General features: G+C 41.7%; 2 protein-coding genes across 3 annotated transcripts; one reads left to right on the forward strand and one right to left on the reverse strand.

Moving 5' to 3' along the window:
* Positions 1-32: 32 nt before the first annotated feature.
* On the reverse strand, positions 33-5846 carry zgc:194948 (uncharacterized protein LOC796981 homolog). Of its 2 annotated transcripts, none has more exons than XM_042309010.1 (6): positions 5720-5846; positions 1902-2062; positions 1338-1481; positions 972-1089; positions 809-867; positions 33-654 (listed from the first exon to the last, which is right to left on the reverse strand). In XM_042309010.1, the coding sequence occupies exons 1-6, from the start codon at positions 5839-5841 to the stop codon at positions 512-514; spliced, it is 747 nt and encodes a 248-aa protein (XP_042164944.1). In that variant the 5' UTR covers positions 5842-5846; the 3' UTR covers positions 33-511. The 2 variants fall into 2 exon arrangements, with proteins under 2 accessions (XP_042164944.1, XP_042164943.1); XM_042309009.1 differs by having other exon boundaries at positions 972-1113.
* Positions 5843-21622, forward strand: ncf1 (neutrophil cytosolic factor 1). The gene is made up of 13 exons (XM_024393620.2): positions 5843-5975; positions 6066-6107; positions 11000-11103; positions 11385-11465; positions 11605-11680; positions 13967-14132; positions 14908-14966; positions 15130-15252; positions 15627-15734; positions 16415-16532; positions 16716-16829; positions 16995-17170; positions 21167-21622. Exons 1-13 carry the CDS (start codon positions 5864-5866, stop codon positions 21310-21312), a joined length of 1425 nt encoding a protein of 474 aa, XP_024249388.1. The 5' UTR covers positions 5843-5863; the 3' UTR covers positions 21313-21622.
* The last annotated feature ends 354 nt before the right edge of the window (positions 21623-21976 follow it).

A 21976-nucleotide genomic window follows, 5' to 3' on the forward strand; every position in this document is an offset into this window, starting at 1 on the left:
TTATGTTTGTTGCTATTAATAATAATGAAATGTAACATTGGAATGTTGTTTAATTTTTGCTTCCACATAGATATCATATATAATCTGTCAAAACTAAGCGGCGCAGTAAAACAAACATTTCATATTCAACATGTGAATGGTGTTATAATAATCCATCAGCCTTTGTAATTTATGACAATCAATTAATAATTAAGTGGGATTCTTAGTATGATTAACAAAAATACAATTCACTTTTCAAACCATTTGAATTCAGTCATACTCCAAATAAGCTAACACTATAGACAGCAGTTGAAACTGCATTAAACACTATAATGCAAGGTTTTAAATGTACTATAAAGTTCTGGAAACAGATTCTTCATAGAATATTGTTCAAAGGTACTGTATCATTAAATAATGTGCAGTGTGCGTGTTTGCATATGAAGTGTTTGTATATGCGTGTTTGCATATGAAGTATAAATGTATCCATATCAAATCTATTATAAATGTGAAATTCAGACTTTATAGATGTGTTTTAATCCCCACCAAGGGAATGGGCAACAGTGACAATGAGGGCTACCAGCAAAATGAACATGGAAACAGACAGTATGACAGTGATGACCACCATGGCTCCACTGCGTGCTGGCAGGCCAGAGTCTATTTGGTTGGGGTCTTTGACTGAAATAAAGAGCATACAAAAACTATGTTTCAGGTTTTGTTTACTTGCAACTGGAGTCAGAAACCTGTATGTGACGGTGGTGAATACAGACTCCAGATATAAAGGTTAGTAGAATGACATAGAAAGACAATGGGTACTACTGTCTTCAAATACCTTGTCTTGTAGAGACCTCCAGAATGTTGCTCTTCTCTGCCCCTACCACATACTGAAGCCTTGAAATAAATAGAACAGCTATTTAATTGTGGTCAAAAATCTTGAGGGAAAAAAAGATAAATACAGGACGATGAAAATGTAAGGGGAAAATAGCTCTATCTACCTGTATGTTGAGCCAGTGGTGAGATTTGTCACTTGATAACCCAGGTTTCTGCTGGTAGTGAACTGGCCATTATTTTCAATGGTTGAGATGATGTCCCTTCTGAACCGACAGGGGAGCACTTTGAATATATTGACCAAAGTTTCTGTGTAAGGAGACATTCGTACCCCGGTACTATAAATATTACTAATGAAAACAATGAAAAAATATCACTGGTTTAGTATTTTCGAAATGACCATTGTCTATTGTTACCAAAATAATATTTGGAAACCAAAATAATTGGTTTTAGCAATTGAATGGAGAGTTATGCAAGATTCCTCCCATAATCACATTTATATTAGGAGACAAAAGGCCAAAAGGAACACTCACTGCTCTCGTTGGTGTCGGTGTTGTTGTACTCCAAAGTCACACTCTGTGTTGCCAAAGCACATGGAGGCAGGCTCAAAAGTAAAGAGTCAGCAAACCTGCCTGTTACAACTCCATCTGACTCTTTCAGAAGGCTCACTTGGAATTCTAGAGTAAGCAACAATTTGGAAAAGGAATAACCACATGTTATGAATAATGAATCATCAGTGTTGCTTAAAAAAACTTCCCAAAAGATACAGTAATGCACTGTTTTTTTTCCAAATGTTTAAGATGAGGATATGTTCGATCAAATTCTGACATAATTGTGACTTTGTGTGTTACAATTTCTAAGTCAGAAAGGTTTTGACAAACTGAATATTCAATCTTATAGAAATGTAAATGTGTCACAACAGACCCTGGTTCAATTCCAGGCTATATCATAAAAGGCTGTGATGGGGCAGTGCACAATTGGCCCAGTGTCGTTAGGGTTTGGCCGGGGTAGGTCGTCATTGTAAATAATAATTTGTTTTTCACTGACTTGCCTAGTTAAATAAAGGTTCATTAAAAAATATCAAAATCATAACATACCTGCATTTGAAAGGGTGAAAAGCATTCCAAAGAAGATGAACATTGTCCTCATTGCCGTGCTGAACAGGTGAGACTCGTGTGAACGCAACATTATATGGAATGGGAGCGCTGGAATAACTAGAATTGACCTGGACATCCGCGAATCAGGGACAAGGTGCTGCCTGGGAACAATAGAGGGAAACCAGTTTGACCAGGTTTATCTGTGTACTGTCACAACTATTGTTTATCCTATTGTGTTTTCTTCAGCCTAATGGTCCACATAGTGTTAAACGTCCCAGTCTTATATATAGTATAGTCCACAGGAGGTTGGTAGCACCTTAATGGGGGAGTTCATGGTAATGGCTGGAGTGGAATGGTATCAAAAACATCAAACACATGGTTTCCATGTGTTTGATGCCATTCCATTGACTCCAATGCAGTCATTATTATGAGCCGTCCTCCCCTCAGCAGCCTCCACTGGTATAGTCAGGTACTAATGAAGGGCCAATGGCTCCTGCCTTATTCCTATTAGATGAAGGTCTAGCCATTTTGTGAGATGATAAAATTTAAAGTCCTCCTGACTTCACTACATTGATGAGGGAATTTGGATGGCACCCGCTTATGGCCATCAACCGTGTCCGAAGGCTGCAGGCATGAGCAACTTTCAGGAGTGAACCGTGCAGACATGGGATCTTCTGTTGAATCTGACAATTAATCTTGATGTTTGTACAGTTGTCACAAATAAAACTGTGAAGGACCTCGGTGTTACGCTGGACCCTGATCTCTCTTTTGACGAACACATCAAGACTGTTTCAAGGACAGCTTTTTTTCCATCTACGTAACATTGCAAAAATCAGAAACTTTCTGTCCAAAAATGACGCAGGAAAAGGAATCCATGCTTTTGTCACTTCTAGGTTAGACTACTGCAATGCTCTACTTTCCGGCTACCCGGATAAAGCACTAAATAAACTTCAGCTAGTGCTAAACATGGCTGCTAGAATCTTGACTAGAACCCAAAAATGTGATCATATTACTCCAGTGCTGGCCTCTCTACACTGGCTTCCTGTTAAGGGAAGGGCTGATTTCAAGGTTTTACTGCTAACCTACAAAGCATTACATGGGCTTGCTCCTACCTATCTTTCCGATTTGGTCCTGCCGTACATAGCTACACGTACGCTACGGTCACAAGACGCAGGCCTCCTAATTGTCCCTAGAATTTCTAAGCAAACAGCTGGAGGCAGGGCTTTCTCCTATAGAACTAAATTTTTATGGAATGGTCTGCTTACCCATGTGAGAGACGCAGACTCGGTCTCAACATTTAAGTATTTATTGAAGACTCATCTCTTCAGTAGGTCCTATGATTGAGTGTAGTCACGGAAAGGCACTGGAGCAAAGTGAACGGAAAGGCACTGGAGCAATGAACCGCCCTTGCTGTCTCTGCCTGGCCGGTTCCCCTCTCTCCACTGGGATTCTCTGCCTCTAACCCTATTACAGGGGCTGAGTCACTGGCTTACTGGTGCTCTACCATGCCGTCCGTAGGACTCACTTGAGTGGGTTGAGTCACTGACGTGGTCTTCCTGTCTGGGTTGGAGCCCCTCCTTGGGTTGTGCCGTGGCGGAGATCTTTGTGGGCTATACTCAGCCTTTTCTCAGGATGGTAAGTTGGTGGTTGAAGATATCCGTCTAGTGGTGTGGGAGCTGTGCTTTGGCAAAGTGGGTGGGGTTATATCCTGACTGTTTGGCCCTGTCCGGGGGTTTTCATCGGATGGGGCCACAGTGTCTCCTGACCCCTCCTGTCTCAGCCGCCAGTATTTTTGCTGCAGTAGTTTATGTGTCGGGGGGCTAGGGTCAGTCTTTTATATCTGCAGTATTTCTCCTGTCTTATCCGGTGTCCTGTGTGAATTTAAGTATGCTCTCTCTAATTCTTTCTTTCTCTCTCGGAGGACCTGAGCCCTAGGACCATGCCTCAGGACTACCTGGCATGATGACTCCTTGCTATCCCCAGTCCACCTGGCCGTGCTGCTGCACCAGTTTCAACTGTTCTGCCTGCGGCTATGGAACCCTGACCTGTTCACCGGACATGCTACCTGTCCCAGACCTGCTGTTTTCAACTCGCTAGAGACAGCAGGAGTGGTAGAGATACTCTGAATGATCGGCTATGAAAAGCCAACTGACATTTACGCCTGAGGTGCTGACTTGCTGCACCCTCGACAACTACTGTGATTATTATTATTCGACCATGCTGGTCATTTATGAACATTTGAACATCTTGGCCATGTTCTGTTATAATCTCCACCTGGCACAGCAAGAAGAGGACTGGCCACCCCTCTTAGCCTGGTTCCTCTCTTTCTTCCGAGGTTCTGGCCTTTCTAGGGAGTTTTTCTTAGCCTCCGTGCTTCTACACCTGCATTGCTTGCTGTTTGGGGTTTTAGGCTGGGTTTCTGTACAGCACTTTGAGATACCAGCTGATGTAAGAAGGGCTTTATAAATACATTTGATTTGATGCTTGATCCAACATGTTAGCCCAACACATACTGTACATTTCTGAAATCCTCAAGATGTTTCCTAATCAAACAAAAAACGAATGTGGCATCTTTCTAGAGCTCCGACTTTCCGACTTTCCGACCTGGAGATCACTGACATGATTTGACCTTGTTTTTAAAATTTTTAAATCCAAGTTGTCTTGAAAGCACCATTAGTAACAATAGTTTAGATTCTCTTGTCAGACCAATAAATAAAAGTGTCAGGACATAGTCATGGGACATAGGGGTGCTGAGGGTCCTGCAGCACCCCCTAAAATAATTATTCACAAAAGTAGTGTGCTGGGCCCTTACTAGTCCTGTATTAGCAGACTGATATAGCTGTCTGTAGGGCACACAAAAAAACACCCTCAAACATCTTCCCGTGGCTATGCATCAGGATTAAGCTGTCCCAGTTTATATGATGTCCCACTCTTGCCGAATTCACGCTATAGCGAAAGTGGTTTGGTTATCTTGGCAAAAGACCTACTGTTGAGCCAGTAACAAGGGGGCTCAGTCGGCCCTTGAGGTTGCTTCAAGACGTTCACAAAAATTTTAGTAAAATATCCTTTCATTTTGGGTTATGATGGGGTTAGGTTAGTTGAACTAAGCACCGCAGTCATGGTTTAATATTCAATAAATCGGTAGGCCTATATTATTTAATATCAGATTGGGTAATTATACAACACATGTTTATGCCCTTAAAAGTTTGACTGCCGTTAGCAAGTAATGATTTATTTAAGTTTCAATAATATTATCAGGACTTTTATTTTGACGTTCAGAAGAACATTTCGGACCGGAAGTCCTCCAACCAACACAGATACGGAAGCGGAATGTGCGGGTTTATGGAGCGTGTTGGTTGATGTTTAGGGTCTATTTAGACGTGCAATTGATAACTCATAGGTGTACCTAATTTTAATTTAATGTTGGTGAAACACGTTCACCTAGCTAGTATGCAAAACTCCGACAATGTATTATGTGAGTAACTAGGCAACCTGGCTAAATTAAACAACAAAGGGACAGTTTAGCTAAACATACGTACTGCTACAGACAGTGATTTTCAAGGAATCAATCCCAAGCCCTTTAGGTACTTACGGAGATCTGAGTTGGTATAGTTTTGGCAACAATTCCACCTGGCATATTAGAGCAAGATGAAACTTGTTAGCTAGCTCCCATATTACATCGATCCAATCCACACAGAAGCAATGCTAGGCGTAGCTGTAGGGGTTAGCTCGCTTACTAGGTAACGTTAGCTGGCGCAGAAATTATTATCGAAGCTAATGATCAGGCTAGCATAATTTGCACACAGAGTGAGACATGCCTTGTTTGATTTTCAGACCAGGTCAACTCCTGTGGTCCTGACAGCCACGGTCCAGCCCAGGGCGTACTGACGAAAGAATCTTTGACACTAGTGGACTGTTGCAAAATCCAAAGGGGGTGCATTGAGGCTCTGCATGCCCTTAACATGGGGACTGTGAGGCCGGAAGACTGCCCCCAAACAGAATCAACAAACATGACTGTCAAACAAGTGGAGACTATTGAACCAGTGCATGATGGGTTTATCGTCATATTTCCACGTAAGTGCCAGTTTTGAGAAAAACACTGCTGTACATTTTTCAACTCTTAGTTACTTTGTCCAGTCAGTTGATGTGTTCCATTTCTACTAGCTGTAGCTGTTGATGTGGAGGTTGGAGACACGGCCACTTTTGGTAAGTTACTACTGAGTGTTCCGTCATCTATTGTTGTGCCACATCAAGGCTGTGTTTATTCCAGAAACCAATAGTTGGACAACTTTGTGTATAGGTGTAGCCTACATGTTTTCTCTAGTGTCAGTCAGAGCATGTTTGATTGTGTCTAAACAGTGCAAATGATCAGTGAGTGCCAGGCTCCATTTTTTCATGAGGTTGGTTACACTTTGTCCAGTTAATTTGAACACAACCTTGTACTTCTTACACAGGTGAACACCTATCCAATATTTACATGGGGGATTATGCCTCAGCGTCAATTGACTACATACAAGAGATTTCTGAAGAAGTTTCTGAAGCAACAACGTTAATATCTGATTGTGGAAAGTATTCTGTTCAGTCAAATGACTTGGAACCACAACATGAAGAACAGACTGGAGAGGGCCCTTACTCAGACGGAAAGACTTCTTCTCAGTCTGTGGCACGGGGAAATTGTGGACGAGGGAGATGTTGTCCAAATGAGCCTCCTGGCACTGGAAGAGGTCGTCCAAATGGGCCTCCCGGCCCTCATCCGTGCATAAACTGTCCAATGACTTTCACTCAGTTGGCACACTTGAGGGCCCACGAGAGAACACACACTGGGGAGAGGCCTTATGACTGCTCTGAGTGTGGGAAGCGGTTCACTCAGATAGCTCACCTAAAAGTACACCAGAGAATCCATACCGGCGAGAAGCCGTACAGCTGCTCCACGTGTGGTAAAAGGTTTGCTCAATTGGCATCCTTGCAAGTTCACCAAAGACGGCACACCGGAGAGAAACCTTTCCAGTGCAATCAATGTGACTCCAGTTTCTCTCAGTTAGCAAACTTACTAGCTCATAAGGCAAAACATATTGGCGGAGTGCCTTACCCCTGCTCTGACTGTGGGAAGGTTTTCTCTACTGCAGGGAGTCTGAAGGTGCACCAGAGAGTACACACTGGTGACAAACCTTTCCAGTGCGGTGTCTGTTGTAAATGTTTTACTCAATTAGGAAACTTGAAAGCTCACATAAAAAGACATGAAAGAAAGGGGGAGACTTTGGCTCAGTCTGAATGAGAAAGGAGGAGTAGAAATCCTGAAAATACACAAGTAGAAAATACTAGACATATACTTAAAAGCTTGTGTGGACAGAGGTCTGAATTAGGACACCTAAATTATGTCAATACAAAAACATGGGGTCCCTTTAAATACTTGTGCGTCGTTTCTACATTTATTTATAGATAATTTTGGATTGCAACAGTAACACAACTGATTAAGTCATCTTGTATCAGCAATTTGCTGCATTATCAAGTCTGCATTCTCTAAATGTAATACAAATAGATTTTTAAATCAATTCCACTTCGAATACCAGTATTGAAATATTTATTGGAGGCAAGATTGGACAGATCTTGGGAGAACCAGAACACGGCATAGTCCGTTATTGGAAAGATTAGAAAATACATTAAGAAAAAGGTTTGCAGTTTATTTTAGCAGCAGTGGAGCTCACGGTGATGTTGTTGGAGTGATGTTGGATGGCCACCAGGCGGCTCTTGTCGCTCAGGTCAAAGGGAATCCCAAGGCCCCAGAGCAGTGACAGGGACACTGCATTGTCTTAAGTTAGATATGGCTCCTGGAGACACTTGTCATATTAGAATAACACCATCTGACTGAAGACAATGTGTTAAAGAGTTCTAATTAATGTTCTGCACTTCAATTTTCATACCTCAATTTATAGACCCCTCAAACTCAACTCTGGACCTCGAAGTTAGTGCCCCCCCCCTCCCCATCTTCTGGGGATGAGTAGCAGGCAGTTTAATTTGCATGCCCCGTCACCAAGAAGTTAAGAAGCAGTGCGGCTTGGTTGGGTTTCGGCGGACGCATGACTCTCGGCCTTCGTCTTTCACGAGCCCGTACGGGAGTTGTAGTGATGAGACAAGACAGTAACTACTAACAATTTGATACTACGAAAAAAGGGGGTAAAAATAATTTAAATTAGGAGAAAGAAAAGCAGCAGGCTCCGGCCCTCGTAGGGTAAGTGTTGAATACCCCTGCTATAGACTAAACACTGAGTGTAGAAAACAGAGGAACACCTTCCTAATATTGAGTTGCACCCCGTTTTGTCCTCAGAACAGCCACAACTTGTCGGGGTACAGACTACAAGGTGTCAAAAGCGTTCCACAGGGATGCTGGCCAATGTTGACTCCAATACTTCCACAGTTGTGTCAAGTTGGCTGGATGTCCTTTGGATGGTGGACCATTCTTGATACACACAGGAAACTGTTGAGTGTGAAAAACCCAGCAGTGTTGCAGTTCTTGACACTCAAACTGGTGCCCCTGGCACCTACTACCAAAGCACTTAAATCATTTGTCTTGCCCATTCACCCTCTGAATGGCACACAAACCGTGTCGCAAGGCTAAAAAAATCCTTCTTTAACCTGCCTCATTCCCGTCATCTATGCTGATTTAGGGGGGGGCAACTGTCTGTTTTTTCCCCTGCCACCCTTTTATTTGATTGATTGAAATAAGGTCACTGGTTAGTAAGGAACTCCCCTCAGATGGTTGTCTATGTTTTAATTCAAAGGAAAAAACAAAAACTAGCAGATACTAGGCCCTCCATGGAATGCGTTTGACACCCCTATTTTTAGGTCAAGGAGAGAGCAGGTGTTCCTAATGTTTTGTACACTGTGTAGATTAGATGTTTCACATTTTAGTTTTAACTCTAAACTGGCACACCTGATTCAATTAGTCAACTAATCATCAAGACTTTGCATAATTGCATCAGGTGTGCCTGTGTAGGGTTAAAACCAAAATGTTAAACGTCTCTGGGGGGGCCCAAAGAGAGTATTGGGAAACCCTGGATTAGACCAGGGATGGGCAACTCCAGTCCTCGGGGGCCTGATTGTTGTCACACTTTTGCCCCAGCTAACACACCTGACTCCAATAATCAACTAATCATGCTCTTTAGTTTAGAATGCAATTAGTTTAATCAAATGTGTTTGCTTGGCATTTGGAAAAAGTGACACCATTCTGGTCCACGAGGACTGGAATTGCCCATCCCTGGATTAGACAATATATTCAATGATATAGAGCAGTGGTTCCCAAACTTTTTATAGTCCCGTATCCCTTCAAACATTCAACCTCCTGCTGCGTACCCCCTCTAGCACCAGGGTCAGCGCACTCTCAAACATATTTTTTTGCCATCATTGTAAGCCTGCCACACACACACTATACAATATATTTATTAAACACAAGAATGAGTGAGAGTTTGTCACAACCCGGCTCGTGGGAAGTGACAGAGCTCTTATAGGTCCAGGGCACAAATAATAAACAATAATTCTGCTCTCTTATTTATCCATCTTACATATGAAACTTTATTTGTTCATTGAAACAACTGCTGTTTGGTTTGTCTTTTGTGCTTTGTGGACTGCCGGTGACTAATTCATAGTGGTTATGTGTCACAGGTAACCCATGGGTCATAGGGGTTGGGGATGGCTTGGCAATTTACTTTACAACGTGGTCATCACAGGAATGCAAAAAGGAATGAGGTTGCATGATGGTTTTTTATTTTTTTCTTCATTTATTTTGGTTCACCAGCTAGTAATCTGTTATTTGTCATTGTTATTTTGTTGTCCTCGTGGGTACCGTAAATCCCCAAAAGTCCCTGAAAGGATAGTAAAAACAAGGAACATTTTCCCTCTTGGGGACATTTCCCACATCCCCACGAGAACAAAGGCTATTTTAAACTTAGGTTTACAGTTAGTGTTATGGGGTTAGGGAAAAATATGATTTTTGAATGGAAATCAATTTTAGGTCCCCACTAGGACAGTAAAACATATGCTGTTTTTGTGTCTTTCTTTTGAAGTTAACATTCTGCTGCATCCTGTGTAAACCGTTTTTGTTTACAGTTACTCTCTACAGAATCCAGCCTAGGCTATCATTAACAGAACAATAAAACTATTATTGGAAAGAGGAAGCACACACAGCCAATATGAATTTGTTCGGGTTTCTAAACCGTTTTTTGTTCCTTTTTACCAAATTATGAAACTTTTTGAAATCGCAAACCTTGCTGACGTTCAGCGTTGTAAAAGTCCCGGTGAAACCCAACATTTGTGGCAGCAAGGTTGCTGTGAACAACACTGAAGAAAGTAGAAGTAAAGTATGTGCTACTATGACCCTCTGATTCATTCCTCCTAGTTATATCTTCCTCTGCATTTGGTTCAATGATCTGAATTGTATTCCCCCCTAGCCTCTCCTATGGCGTAGTCAGCTATGATCTATGGATGCTGTATTAACTGTTATTTTTAGATTGAATGTTATTTTAACATTGATCAGAAGCACATATATTTGTTTAGCTCCAAGAGTCAGTCACCCCTCTGTATAAACTTGCCATGTTTCTATATCATGAAAATCCTTGTTAGTGTTAAATGTATGTACATTACCCTGATAAGTGATGCATATAACTTAATTTCTACTGAGTAGATCTATAACAACAACAATATCTTCAGAGATCTGATCTGTTTATTTCTTTGAATCAACATTTGTTATCTCTGTGAGATAAATCAATAAAAAGCTGTTGTGAAATGCACTGTATTCTTGACTATAACAGCTTTATAACTTAACTGAAGTATATTTGAGATGATGGCCTTGAATGAACTCTGAAATCTCACGCATGACGCATAGAAAAAAAAATACTGACATTATGAATTGACCCAATGAACTCATGGATGATGGCAATAAATAGGATCTGTGCAATAGAAGTTATTACCGTTTCTCAGTAAAAGACCAGAGTGATAGCTACGTGAGGATCCCAAGGTATCTGTTGAGGGAAGACCTCCTACAGGGGGTGGCTGCTTTCTGAGCTCACTCTGTTGCTATAAAGCCATCTTCCCTTTTCACCCAGCACTCTTGATTATCACTCTTCTGCATCTCACAATGGAGGAAATCTATGTCAGGCATGTGGAGTTGCTGGGCTTTGAGAAACGCTTCTTCCCCAGCCAGCACTATGTGAGTTTGAGACTACCATTGTTGACCAAAATACACAGTGGTTCATTGGAGGTTCATGCAGTACTTGTGGTTGTTTCACAGACACAGGTTAAGCCTGGTCATAGACTAAAAAATAATGCTCAATGGAGATTCTCAAAAGAGAATGCTTAAAAATATTTAATGACCAGGTATATTTGTTAACATTAAATTGATTTGGTGACATTTTTCATTCAGCAAAAGTAATTTCTGATGAGCATTTGATTGGAGTTCTTCACTTATGTTTTTGACTACTTTATCTGAAGGTCTACATGCTGATGGTGAAATGGAATGACCTGTCTGAGAAGTTGATCTATAGAGGGTATCCGGAGATCTACACCTTTCACGTGAGTAGCTGCCTCACACAACTTAATAATCTGAAGGCAAAAAGTAAGAAATATGGAAATTGTGTAAATGCTTTTGAATGCCTGCCTTCCTACTACCCCCACTGATCTGCAGTCAGTTGATAATGTGTCTGGGTTATAGAAATCCCTGAAGGAGATGTTCCCCATTGAGGCGGGTGACATCAATAAGAAAGACAGGATCATCCCTGTACTACCAGGTGAGGACATGTATCTGCTCTACGGCTTACCCCTCCACCATGATAGCTGATGTGTGGTTAGCGTTCTGGCACTGGTTGCCTGCAGGTTATTAAGTTGTGTGAGGCAGCTACACATGTGAAAGGTGTAGATCTCCGGATACCCTCTATAGATCAACTTCTCAGACAGGTCATTCCATTTCACCATCAGCATGTGGATGAGGTGAGTTTCCACCTTACTATGTCAAGCACTTTGAGCACCTAGGTGGAAAATCATGGTTAAAGAAAGTATTGATGTCTCGGCAATTTACTATAGAAGTGATGTTGTAATCCTAGTGTCCTTTGAGTGATTCCTCACGAAACCCAGGCAAAAAAATCATGATTTTCACAATGTAATCCATAGAATAGGGATTTGGAGAAAGGATTGTTGACATGTATTTGACATTTGTATCTAAAAGCATATGAGAAATAAATGATCAATGTTGGCATATTTATGACATTGTTGGCCTTACCCAGGCCTCATTTAAGATTCCCTAGTGTTTCATAAATAGGTGCTACAAGGCAAACATTGGTGTCATATGAAGTTTTACTGCTTGCTCTGTAATATAAGTAGTATTTCAATTTCAATAAAAAAAATATATATAAATATTGACAAATAAAACAATTTTTGGGGGAATGATTTTTCAATATATTGTTGAAAATTATACTATGCCAATATCTCTGGGAAAAAATGGGCCATAACTTTAAAACTAGCAGAGATCCCACTCTTTGATATGCCCGTATGTTATGTTCAACAATATATTGACAGATTCGCCATATAAAAAATGGTATATTTTCAATATTCATGTTTTATATTTTAATATTCATACATTTATTTAAAAATACAAAAACTTACTGTAATCAAAATGCTACTCATGTTACAGAGCAAGCGTGGTAAAGCTTCATATGACACCCATTTTTGTTTTGTAGCATTATGGAGTCTTAAAGGAGGCCTGGGTAAGGCCAAAATGTCATAAATATGATTAAAGTTTATTAATTATTTCTGTGTTATGCTTTTAGAATCTAATGTCAAATATATGTCAACAATCCTCCCTCCAAAAGGACTTCTATGGGTTACATTTTGTGAAGATCCCCAAAATCATGGTCCTTTTTTTATTTGGGTTTTATGAGGAATCACTTCTTTGCCTTTTTGCTTCATTTGAAAACATTAAAAAGTATACAGGTAAGTGATGAATGCACTTGGGTGAACAGACAAAAATAGGTAGCGTGTTTGTGTTTTTTCTCAGTCAATGCTTTGTGTAAGGAAACACCTGCTGCTGCAATCCAGATGTGACAAATGTACTTCTCGTTTTTTAAACAATTCTAATCAGTAAACCATAACTAATTCTAAATGAAATCATGGTTCTGGGTCGGATCTGATAGTGCGAGTCGGCTTGGTTGGTTTTGGTCAATACCTCCCTGCTGCAAATGTCACTTGCTCATAGTACGGCCCCTCCCCCGCCTGCTAGAGCGGCACCTCTCTACATCCTCTCACGCTTTATCAGCTCCAGTTAATAAAAGAGCTTAAATGAATTTTCTGCTGCTTCCCACATTCGGATCAGACTGGGTCTAGATCTGACCAGGTCTATACGGAACGGGTCTCGTTTTCTTTGCGTCCATTTGGAATGGATCTGTATTTACATTTTTTATTTATGCATGTAGGATCTGGGTGGGAAAGCCCCAGGCCCATTTTGGAACAGGTCCAACTTTTTGGACCGTGAAGACCTCTACTTTACACTTTTAAACTGATGGGTAGTGATTCTGTATGTTTAACACAGGCATATTACATATTTTACACTTTGGATTTTATCAAACATTTTCATTTCTCCCTAAAGGCAGCATGTTTTTAATCCGAAGGCTGTGACCACTTGTGATCCAAACCATATTATTTAGCACGAAAACAAAACGAACTAACACAAGGACTTTCCCTCAACAGGGCTCAAGTGGTTATTAAGGTTGTGTTGATGCAACATGGGAAAGCAGAAGTTGCAGACAAACCTGATAAATTGCAGACAAACCGCATGAGATTTGTTTGGAACTTCTACTTCCCCATGTTGCATCAACACAACGTTAAACTTGAGCCCTGTTGAGGGAAAGTCCTTATGTTAGTTTTGTTTTCGTGCTAAATAATGTTTTTCACAGATAAACATGTAACATCTACATCCACCACTGTAGTATTCAGTTTTTAATATTCCATTAGAAGGAATTGAGGATCTCTGTTTTCTCCCTTTACTTTGGTCCCTCATTCCCTTTGGTCCCTCCTTTCCTCAGCGCCAAAGTGGTTGGACAACCAAAAGAGCACAGAGACCAGGCAGAGCACTCTGGCTGAATATTGCAGTTCTCTCATCAACCTGCCCCCCAAGATCTCCCGCAGCCAGCTGGTACGCAGCCTCTTCAAGGTCCGGCCGGAGGACGAGAACCCACCCGCTCAACACCCGTCAGTACAACTACAAGCAGTCTCACTACACTGTAGCTACATTCTGATTCTCTACCCTTCTCCATACATTTACATTTTAGTCGCCACTCTTATTCAGAGCAAATTACAGTAGTGCATACATTTTAATACTTTTGTACTGGTCCCCCGTGGGAATCAAACCTGCCACTGCAAGCGCCATGCTCTACCAACTGAGCTACACGAGAAATATGTACTCGTACACTCGCCATTATGGATTTAAAAATAATTGACTGGTATGAGGAATATGGTGGCAACTCCCTCCAGCCATGAATGCACCAATCCATTGCTTTTAAATGCATGCGGAGGAGTGAACCAGAGGAGGCTGGTGGACAGAGCTATATGAGGATGGGCTAATTGTAATAGCTGGAATGGAATAAATGGAATAGCATCAAACACATTTACATCGAACCGTTCCTCCTATAGCTCCTCCCACCAGCTTTCCATTGAATTAAACATTGTACACCGTTCTGTCATACTGAACACACCCCTGGAGAAGGGTAAGGAGTTGGAACGCAGCCTGTTTCATTCCAGGAAGATGTTCCCTTCCCTCTTCTCTCGTTCACCCCCTTCCCAGATCTGATAGGACTGGATGGGTGAAAAGCAATATGGCGGAAACTTATGCTTACGCCTACCCTGTTGTATCAGATCCATAAATGGAAATGAACTAGGGAAGTGGACAGCTTCCTGGAATGAAATTCAGCCTGTATTACTTTTTACTTCTGGATTGATAAGTGAGTTCTCAATGTTTCCTATGTAGTTTAAAAAGAAATGAGACCTTTGTGGTGTCCAATGACAAGACGAGAGACAACACTTCTGGTAAGAGCCTGTCTCTTGTCTTTACCCTTTTTATTAACCCACTAATAGACATACTTTTCTAGCCAAACTTGAGGGAATATCAAATCAAATCAAATATGGGCTCTCGTGTGCTATAGTCCTGATCTGTAAAGATTTAAGAGTGTAATTTTTGTCGTCTGTTCAGAGATCTCTGGCCCCATCATATTGGAAAGCTACAGGGTGATTGCTGACTACAGCCACACCTCCAAGTATGAGATCACCCTGCATATTGGAGACTTGGTGGAGATTGTGGAGAAAAGCCCAAATGGTGAGTGTCGACCCAAAGAATGGGCCCAGTCAAGAGCAAAGCCATCTGAAAATGTAGTTGTTGTAATATCAGGGTGTTGTAGTCAGTGTACACTAGATGACAGCACCAAGCATGAACCATGAACATTTTGCATGAAATGATAGGCACAAAAGTGTGCATGTGACAATGTGCACTGAATGCAACATACATGGTGATCCCTAAGGTGATCAACCTATTGCTGCTCCTGGGTGATGTTCAATAGGCACAAAACAGAAGACAACAGACTGAAACAGGGAGAGAGTATCTGGACCTACCCCTAAAAACGTTTAACATTGCATTCCCTACTGAACATGACCTTAGTGTTCACTTGACCTTTGACCCCTCTACCATGGCAGGTTGGTGGTTCTGCCAGTGTGATACCAAGCGGGGCTGGGTGCCCGCCTCTTACCTAGAGCCCCTGGATGGACCAGAGGAGTCGGAAGAAGCCGATCCCAACTACGCAGGCAAGTCTCCCCACTTGCCAGGGCTCCAGCTAAAATAAGAGCCAGGGAGGATAATGGTGTCACTAGTGATGGGGGGATCGATAGTTACATATCGGGATATTATTTTTGATGATACATCGTATAGTTTTGACAATATCGCAATATTATTTTTGCGCTAGTTGGCTGTACCTGCACCCAAACTCGTTTTTCTTTCATAGCCTGTTTTCCATTTTCTTTTTAAATAGGGGGCCACTTTTATTTCCATGATTGAGCAAAACTTATTTTCTCATGGTTCTCTCTTGTTCCTCTGCAGCAGACATATGGTGACAATATGTTTGGAATATCGAATCGCAATGAAATCACAGTATTGAATCACAATACATATAGAATTGTGAGAATCTCAATACATATTGTATCTGCACCTAAGTATCGTGGTAATAGCTTATCACGAGGTCCCTGGCAATTACCAGCCTTACTATCTACATTTTAGTCATTTACATTTTTATCTAATATCTGTTGATTCGTGATACTGTTTTCAGTGAGGTCTCAGGAGATTTGTTCAGTTTTGTGTTCGCAGTGTACATAGTATAATATCAACTTTATCCGAAACAAACTTTAAGAAGTTAGGGAAGTCTTTCCTCTAGGTGGTAGACAAGCGTTGACTTCGAGCTCATAATTCCAATGTGTGTTTGTCCCCACAGGAGAACTCTACATAACCACCAAAGCCTACAAGGCAGCACAAGATGATGAGCTGACTCTTGAGACGGGGGAAACTATTGAGGTCATTCACAAGCTCCTGGATGGATGGTGGGTGGTCAGGTATGTAGGCTGATTCTGTACTCTTCTACTCTTCCCTCTATCTATTCGTCTCTATGAAAGTCAGTCCACAGTCAGGCAGCTGTTTGGATCAGTAGTAACTTACATATTTTCTACTGTTGTATCATGTAGCCACAAACACACAGTGTTTCTAAGTGCTTGTTGGGTGCATATTGTCTTGGATAGGAAAGGAGAGGAGACGGGACACTTCCCCTCAATGTTTCTCTACAGAACTGGAGAGAAGAAGGAGATGGTGTCGGAAGAGCTTGTGATGAGAAGACAGACACCCCCACCCAGACGGTAGGACTGCGAACTTCAGGAAATGACTTCCTCTATGGATAAAGAAAGTTATGAGAGCATAAAAACTCAGACGAGTACCTAGTCTTTCCTCTATTGATACTTCTCTTTTTAACGTTTTCTTTTAACTTCTCATTTCCTCTTTTCACATTTCCTTTTGGCTTTCAGTTCAACAATCCGCAATGCACAAAGTATTCACAGCAAAGGGCGCCAGCGCATCAGCCAGGACACGTACCGCAGGAACAGTCGCCGCTTCCTGCAGCAGAAGGGTGGCCGGCCCAATCAGCCCAGGAAGACGTCCAAGGCCTCCACACAGTCCCCGCTGCAGGACTGGAATAACAGAGGTATACCTAGGGTTGCAACGGGAGGGTATATTACTGAAAACATTCCAAGTTTACCAGTAAACTACTAGAACTTTGGTATCAGTTCAAGGATTTTATGTCATCTATAACAAGACATCTAGTGGCCATTTTGGGTACTTCAGATTATCACAGGTGTCTAATAATCTCTGTCCCTCTGTGTGCCTTTATCACATGCAAAATATATTAAATAATTGAATAAGATTTAAAAATAGAATGACAAAGTTGTAAAACATTATCCTAAATAAAAAAACATCAACATAGTCAATAGCAGAGGGTTTCAGTATGAAACACTAAACAAAAATATAAACGCAATGTTAAGTGTTGGTCCAGTATTTCATGAGCTAAAATAAAACATCCCAGAAATGTTGCATATGCACGAAAAGCTTATTTCTCTCAAATTGTGTGCATAAATGTGTTTACATCCCTGTTAGTGAGCGTACATCTCCTTTGCCAAGATAACCCATTCACCTGACGGGTGTGGCATATCAAGTAGCAGATTGAAGAGCATGATCATTACACAGGTGCACCTTGTGCTGGGGACAAAAGGCCACTCTAACATGTGCAGTTGTCACACAACACAATGCCACAGATGAGGCCGGATCAGTCACTTGAAATAAATTAGGCCCTAATCTATGGATTTCACATGACTGGGCAGGGGCGCAACCATCGATGGGTCTAGGAGGGCAAAGGCCCACCCACTGGAGAGCCAGGCCCAGCCAGTCAGAATGAATTTTTCCCCACAAAAGGGCTTTATCAGTTTCATCAGGGTCTCAGACGATCCCACAGGTGAAGAAGCCAGATGTGGAGGTCCTGGGCTGGCATGATTACACATGGTCTGCTGTTGTGAGGCTGGTTGGATGTACTGCTGAATTCTCTTAAACAACGTTGGAGGCGGATTATGGTAGAGAAATTAACATTAAATTCCCTGGCAACAGCTCTGCTGGACATTCCTGCAGTCAGCATGCCAACTGCACGCGCCCTTAACTTGAGAAATCTGTGACATTGTGTTGTATGGCAAAACTGTACATTTAGAGTGGCCTTTTATTGTCCCCAGGACAAGGTGCACCTGTGTGATGATCATGCTGTTTAAATCAGCTTCTTGATATGCCACACCTGTCAGGTGGATGGATTATATTGGCAAAGGACAAATGCTCACTAACAGGGATGTAAACAAATTTGAGAGAAATGCACAAAAAGTGTATATGGAACATTTCTGGGATCTTTTTTTTTCAGCTCATGAAACATGGGACCTATGCTTTACATGTTGCGCTCATATTTTTGTTCAGTATGTTTGTTGTCAATAGATACAGGCAAGCTCTGCTCTAGTCACTCCTTTACAGCTCAGCTGTAAGGAACTTTGTGACAACTGCTGATGTAAATAGGGCTTTATAAAATAAATTGGATTGAGCTCAATCTAATAATCCCACGTGTTTGAAAGATAGATACTACCCCGTCCGAGACCCTGCTTCAAACAGTATCGGCAATGGCCATCCCGGAGATGTACACTGAGTATACCAAACATTAGGAAGACCTTCCTAATACTGAGTTGCACCCCTCCCCCACCCCCTTGCCTTCAAATCAGCCTCAATTCGTCGGGGCATGAACTCTACAGGGTGCCGAAAGCGTTCCACAGGAATGCTTGCCATGTTGACTCCAAGGCTTCCCACAGTTGTGTCAAGTTGGCTGGATGTCCTTTGGGTGGTGGACCATTCTTGATACACATGGGAAACTGTTGTGTGAGTTCTTCACACAAGAACCTGGCACCTACTACCATACCCTGTTCATAGGCACTAAAATCTTTTGTCTTGCCCATTCACCCTCTGAATGGCACACATACACAATCCATGTCTCAATTATATCAAGGCTTAAAAATCCTCCTTTACCTTGGCTCCTTCCCTTCATCTACACTGATTGAAGCGGACTTAACAAGTGACATCAATAAGGGATCATAGCTTTCAACTGAAATTACCTGGACAGTCTATGTCATGGAAAGAGCAGGTGTTCTTATTGTTTTGTATACTCTGTGTGTATTGCAGTCTCCATAAAAGTAGCAATGCGTATGCCCCGACCACCTGAGGATTTAGCTTTTCCTGTGTTTTGAGGGGTGCAAATTCTACTCACTTAAATATCACTGGATTGATTGCTTTCATTTTACTCTTGCGACTATTTCCTACTCTTGTGTGTCGTATGTCATATATATATATATGACACGCAAGAGTAGGAAATAGAGTAAGAAATAGTAGGAAATAGTTGACCTTAATTGCCTACCGTTTGTATATATATACAAACGGTAGGCAATTAAGGTCACAGTTATGAAAACTTAGGACACTAAAGAGACCTTTCTACTGACTCTAAAAAACACCAAAAGAAAGATGCCCAGGGTCCCTGCTCATCTGCAGATATGGCCATGTCCGCACTGTGAGACGCCTAAGACAGCACTACAGGGAGAAAGGACGGACAGCTGATCGTCCTCGCAGTGGCAGACCACGTGTAACAACACCAGCACAGGATCGGTACATCCGAACATCACACCTGTGGGACAGGTACAGGATGGCAACAACAACTGCCCGAGTTACACCAGGAACGCAGTGCTCAGACTGTCCGCAATAGGCTGAGAGAGGCTGGACTGAGGGCTTGTAGGCCTGTTGTAAGGCAGGTCCGCAACAGCGTCGCCTATGGGCACAAACCCACCGCCGATGAACCAGACAGGACAGGCAAAAAGTGCTCTTCACTGACGAGTCGCAGTTTTGTTTCACCAGGGGTGATGTTCGCGTTTATCGTCAAAAGAATGAGCATGACACCGAGGCATGTAATCTGGAGCGGGATCGATTTGGAGGTGGAGGGTCCATCATGGTCTGCGGCGGTGTTTCACAGCATCATCGGACTGAGCTTGTTGTCATTGAAGGCAATCTCAACGCTGTGCGTTACAGTGAAGACATCCTCCTCCCTCGTGGTAACCTTCCTGCAGGCTCATCCTGACATGACCCTCTAGCATGACAATGCCACCAGCCATACTGCTCGTACTGTTTCGGGATTTCCTGCAAGACAGGAATGTCAGTGTTCTGCCAAGGCCAGCGAAGAGCCCAGCTCTCAATCCCATTGAGCACATCTGGGAACTGTTGGATCTGAGGGTGGAGATCATTTCCTCCTGGAAATGTCCGGAAACTTGCAGGTGCCTTGGTGGAAGAGTGGAGTAACATCTCACAGCAAGAACTGGCAAATCTGGTGCAGTTCATGAGGAGATGCACTGCCGTACTTAATGCAGCTGGTGGTCACTCCAGATACTGACAGTTACTTTTGATTTTGACCCACCCTTTGTTCAGTGACACATGTCTGTGGAACTTGTTCAGTTTATGTCTGTTGTTTAATCTTGTTATGTTCATACAAATATTTACACATGTTAAGTTTGCTGAAAATAAACGCAGTTGAGAGTGAGAGGACATTTCTTTATTTGCTGAGTTTAGTACCCCTAGTCTAAAGAGTGCAGTTGAGCGCAGTTGTATAATTAAAGGTAGCCTAGACAGAGGAACGTGGGTGGTTGCAGCCCTATTCCACCTCTTTATGTTAATTTATTAAAGTTGCCAAACAGTATATTCAAATGAGGCCCAACTTTTTAAAATTTCATCTCAGAATATTTAAAACTACCTCATACTAAGAAAATGTATATATGTGTGCATTATAAGACAAAGTGAAATGTTACAATTAATTGAATACCTGAATTCCTACATGCCTGAACTTCATTAATTATTTGTCTCTCCCAGTACAATGTCTTGTGTGCTATAATTCAGTCAATATCTGATGGATTAAAACAATTCTAAAAGTTTGGAGTCTCTTCATCCAATGTCCAAATGTTAGATTTATCAGAATTGTATTTTAATTATTTAGATGACCGTTGCTAATAAAAGGCCTTCATAATTCCCTAACCTCTATAGATTGACTTTCATTAATTTAGGCCTGGTTTATTGTGTTGTTTTTCAGACAACATGCCAAAGACAGCGGACTCTAGTCCAGGGGGTGAGCTGAAAGGGGCTCCCATCATCCCCCCTCGGCCCAGTCCTGAACTCATCATGGAGCGCTGTACAGAGAACACCCGCAAGAAAGTCAGTGTCCGCAAATCGAGCTAAGCTTTAAACTGTGAGGATCTGGACTCCTGTCAGCAATGCAATCAGAGATGGGTTAATCTGCGCATTACAAGCTAAACAGTCGATAAAGCCAACCATGTGTGCCATAGAGGGCATTTTACATTTTGTTCTAAATGTTACCACTTAACTTTTTTCTTATTGTTACTTTTACGTATGCAATGTTTTTTGATAGTGTGTGGTTGTTAAATGTGTTTGACGTAGTATGCGGTTTTTGGAACATAAGATTAGTAATTTATTTGTTGAATTTAGCCATTTGTAACCTACAAAATAAATAATATATTCAGAAAATGTTCTGCAGTCTCTGCATTGTAATCTTCTCTGCTGATGCTCCTTGTGTGTATCTGTATGAATGAATGAATGAATGATTCCAGCCTGGTCGCTCCGACGGGATGTAGCATAGTACACATTTTTTGGGGTACTTCCAATTCATGATGTTACAAATGGTATGGTTACTTAAGACAGAATGTTAAGACGGAAACTAAAGTAGGGAGGTGGGTCCGGGAGGATGGGTGTTAGAATCACACTGGGACTAACTTTAGCGAACCACAACTATAACATCTTGCAACTATACTGAACAAAAATATACACACAACCTGTAAAGTGTTGGTACCATGTTTCATGAGCTGAAATAAAAGAACACAAATGT

This window comes from Oncorhynchus tshawytscha, linkage group LG30 (genome assembly GCF_018296145.1).
Source record: "Oncorhynchus tshawytscha isolate Ot180627B linkage group LG30, Otsh_v2.0, whole genome shotgun sequence".
NCBI lineage: Eukaryota > Metazoa > Chordata > Actinopteri > Salmoniformes > Salmonidae > Oncorhynchus > Oncorhynchus tshawytscha.

What these genes read in the sequence shown, in the direction of transcription:
- zgc:194948 (XM_042309009.1), bottom strand. Translation starts at nt 5,841, where the DNA reads ATGCACCCCCTTTGGATTTTGCAACAGTCCACTAGTGTCAAAGATTCT. An exon ending in CACCGACACCAACGAGAGCA is followed by an intron (nt 1,114 to 1,337) that starts GTGAGTGTTCCT and finishes CTCCTTACACAG; the next exon opens with AAACTTTGGTCAATATATTC. An exon ending in GGAGGTCTCTACAAGACAAG is followed by an intron (nt 655 to 808) that starts GTATTTGAAGAC and finishes TCTTTATTTCAG; the next exon opens with TCAAAGACCCCAACCAAATA.
- ncf1 (XM_024393620.2), top strand. Translation starts at nt 5,864, where the DNA reads ATGGGGACTGTGAGGCCGGAAGACTGCCCCCAAACAGAATCAACAAAC. An exon ending in CGGAGATCTACACCTTTCAC is followed by an intron (nt 11,466 to 11,604) that starts GTGAGTAGCTGC and finishes TCTGGGTTATAG; the next exon opens with AAATCCCTGAAGGAGATGTT. An exon ending in AGCCGATCCCAACTACGCAG is followed by an intron (nt 15,735 to 16,414) that starts GCAAGTCTCCCC and finishes TTGTCCCCACAG; the next exon opens with GAGAACTCTACATAACCACC.